This window comes from Geospiza fortis, unplaced genomic scaffold, assembly GCF_000277835.1.
Source record: "Geospiza fortis unplaced genomic scaffold, GeoFor_1.0 scaffold55, whole genome shotgun sequence".
In the NCBI taxonomy this organism is placed as follows: Eukaryota; Metazoa; Chordata; class Aves; order Passeriformes; family Thraupidae; genus Geospiza; species Geospiza fortis.
This window is the reverse complement of record NW_005054308.1, coordinates 6133884-6135340: the sequence shown is the minus strand read 5'-3', so window position 1 is coordinate 6135340 and position 1457 is coordinate 6133884. Positions and strand designations below refer to the sequence as shown.

At 61.4% G+C, this 1457-nt stretch overlaps 1 protein-coding gene across 1 annotated transcript in view; it reads right to left on the bottom strand.

The window, feature by feature from the left end:
* SYNPO (synaptopodin) overlaps nucleotides 1-1457 on the bottom strand; it is a 21563-nt gene that overhangs the window by 1695 nt on the left and 18411 nt on the right. The window contains 2 exon segments of the mRNA XM_031055198.1: nucleotides 51-203; nucleotides 1435-1457. Coding sequence (XP_030911058.1) covers nucleotides 51-203; nucleotides 1435-1457 — 176 coding nt within the window.

Sequence of the window (1457 nt, the reverse complement as noted above, 5' to 3'; positions counted from 1 at the left end):
CCCACTGGCATCTGCCGGCTGGCGCGGGGCTCCGCGTCCTGCCGCAGCGGGGACAGCGACCGCTCGCTCCACGGAGGGGACGTGGGGGGCCCCTCATCCAGCTCGGGCACCGAGGCCGGGCTGGCCCAGCCGTCCAGGCTGCCCGAGCGCCGCGCCAGCCGGGGCGTCCAGGTGGGCGATGCAGGGAGGGACGAGCGCCTGTCCTGGAGAGGGACAGAGAGCGGGTTAGTGACTCGGGGGGACGCGGGCACAGAGCAGGGTACAGCGGAGATTCGTGCTGGCACAGCCCCACAGGAGCTGGGGATGTCTCCCTGTGCGTTGCACTCCTCCAAGGGGTCCCCAAAATGCATTTGACTCTGCACCCCCTCGCCCACCAAGGAGATGGGGGCAGGCTGAGCCTGCTGTTAATCATCCTTGCCCAGAATATGTCCCAGGACCTGTCATTACCTGCAGCTTCCTAAAGGCTCCCTCTGGGGGATGCTCGGGGCCTCCCTTGCACTGCCCCAGGATCCATCACCCAGCACTGCTCCCCGGGCAGCAGGAAAGAGAAGAGCCAGGTGTGACAGCGCAGAGAGTGTATTCAGAAAGGGGGGGAAAGAAAAATGCAGAAGTCAAGCACAGTCAAAAGGCAACTTGGCACCATGGGGAAAGTGGCAGAAGGGCATGGGCAGGGGCACAGCTGGATGACAAGCCTTGGGCTGAGCATCACCCAGCAGCCCTGCCCTCGGCACCCTCCTCATCCCAGCACATCCCTTGCTTCCAGCCATGCCACACTGAGCCCAGGTGGGGACAGGGACCCCACAGGGACCCTGGGCCCAGCGCCACTGGGCTCTGCCATTCCCTGAGGGGTGCAGTTCTTCCTCCACAGTGAGGAAGCGAACGAGGACAGATCCTGAAGGAGCAACAGAAGAGCCAGGAGCAGCCACAGTGAGGCAGAAAGGCAGTGTGTCCCCTCCAGGTTTGCTTTGGTAGGAAGCTGAGAAGAGCCCAGGACAGAGGGGATGTGGAGGAGCAGGCAGAGCTCTGAGAGCTGGAAAAGTCAGAGATGAGGAGAGGAGGGAGCCAGAGGTGTGATGCTCCATAAGAGTTTCCAGGACAGAGAAGAGCAAGAGCAGCCCTGTGGGACAGGCAGGCTCCTGCTGCCTCTTTGGGAATCCTGCACCTCTGTGCCCAGTTCCTGCTGCCCCCCCGGGACTCCTCAGCTCCTCTTGCACAGGGGCTCAGCAGCACCTGTCACCCACTGTCCCAGCGCTGCAGCCTCACATCACAACCACTTCTTTTTTCTATTTTCTTCCCCCTCCCCACAACTTTTTTTTAGTGGTTGGTTTGGCTTTTGGCTCTCCCATGAGCAGTTAGTTAGGGAGGACTCAGCCTAGCACCGCTGTGTTTTTCTCTCTGCCACCACTACTTGTAGTAAAAGGAAGGTTTCCACACCTGCGGCTCGATGCCGGCATTCC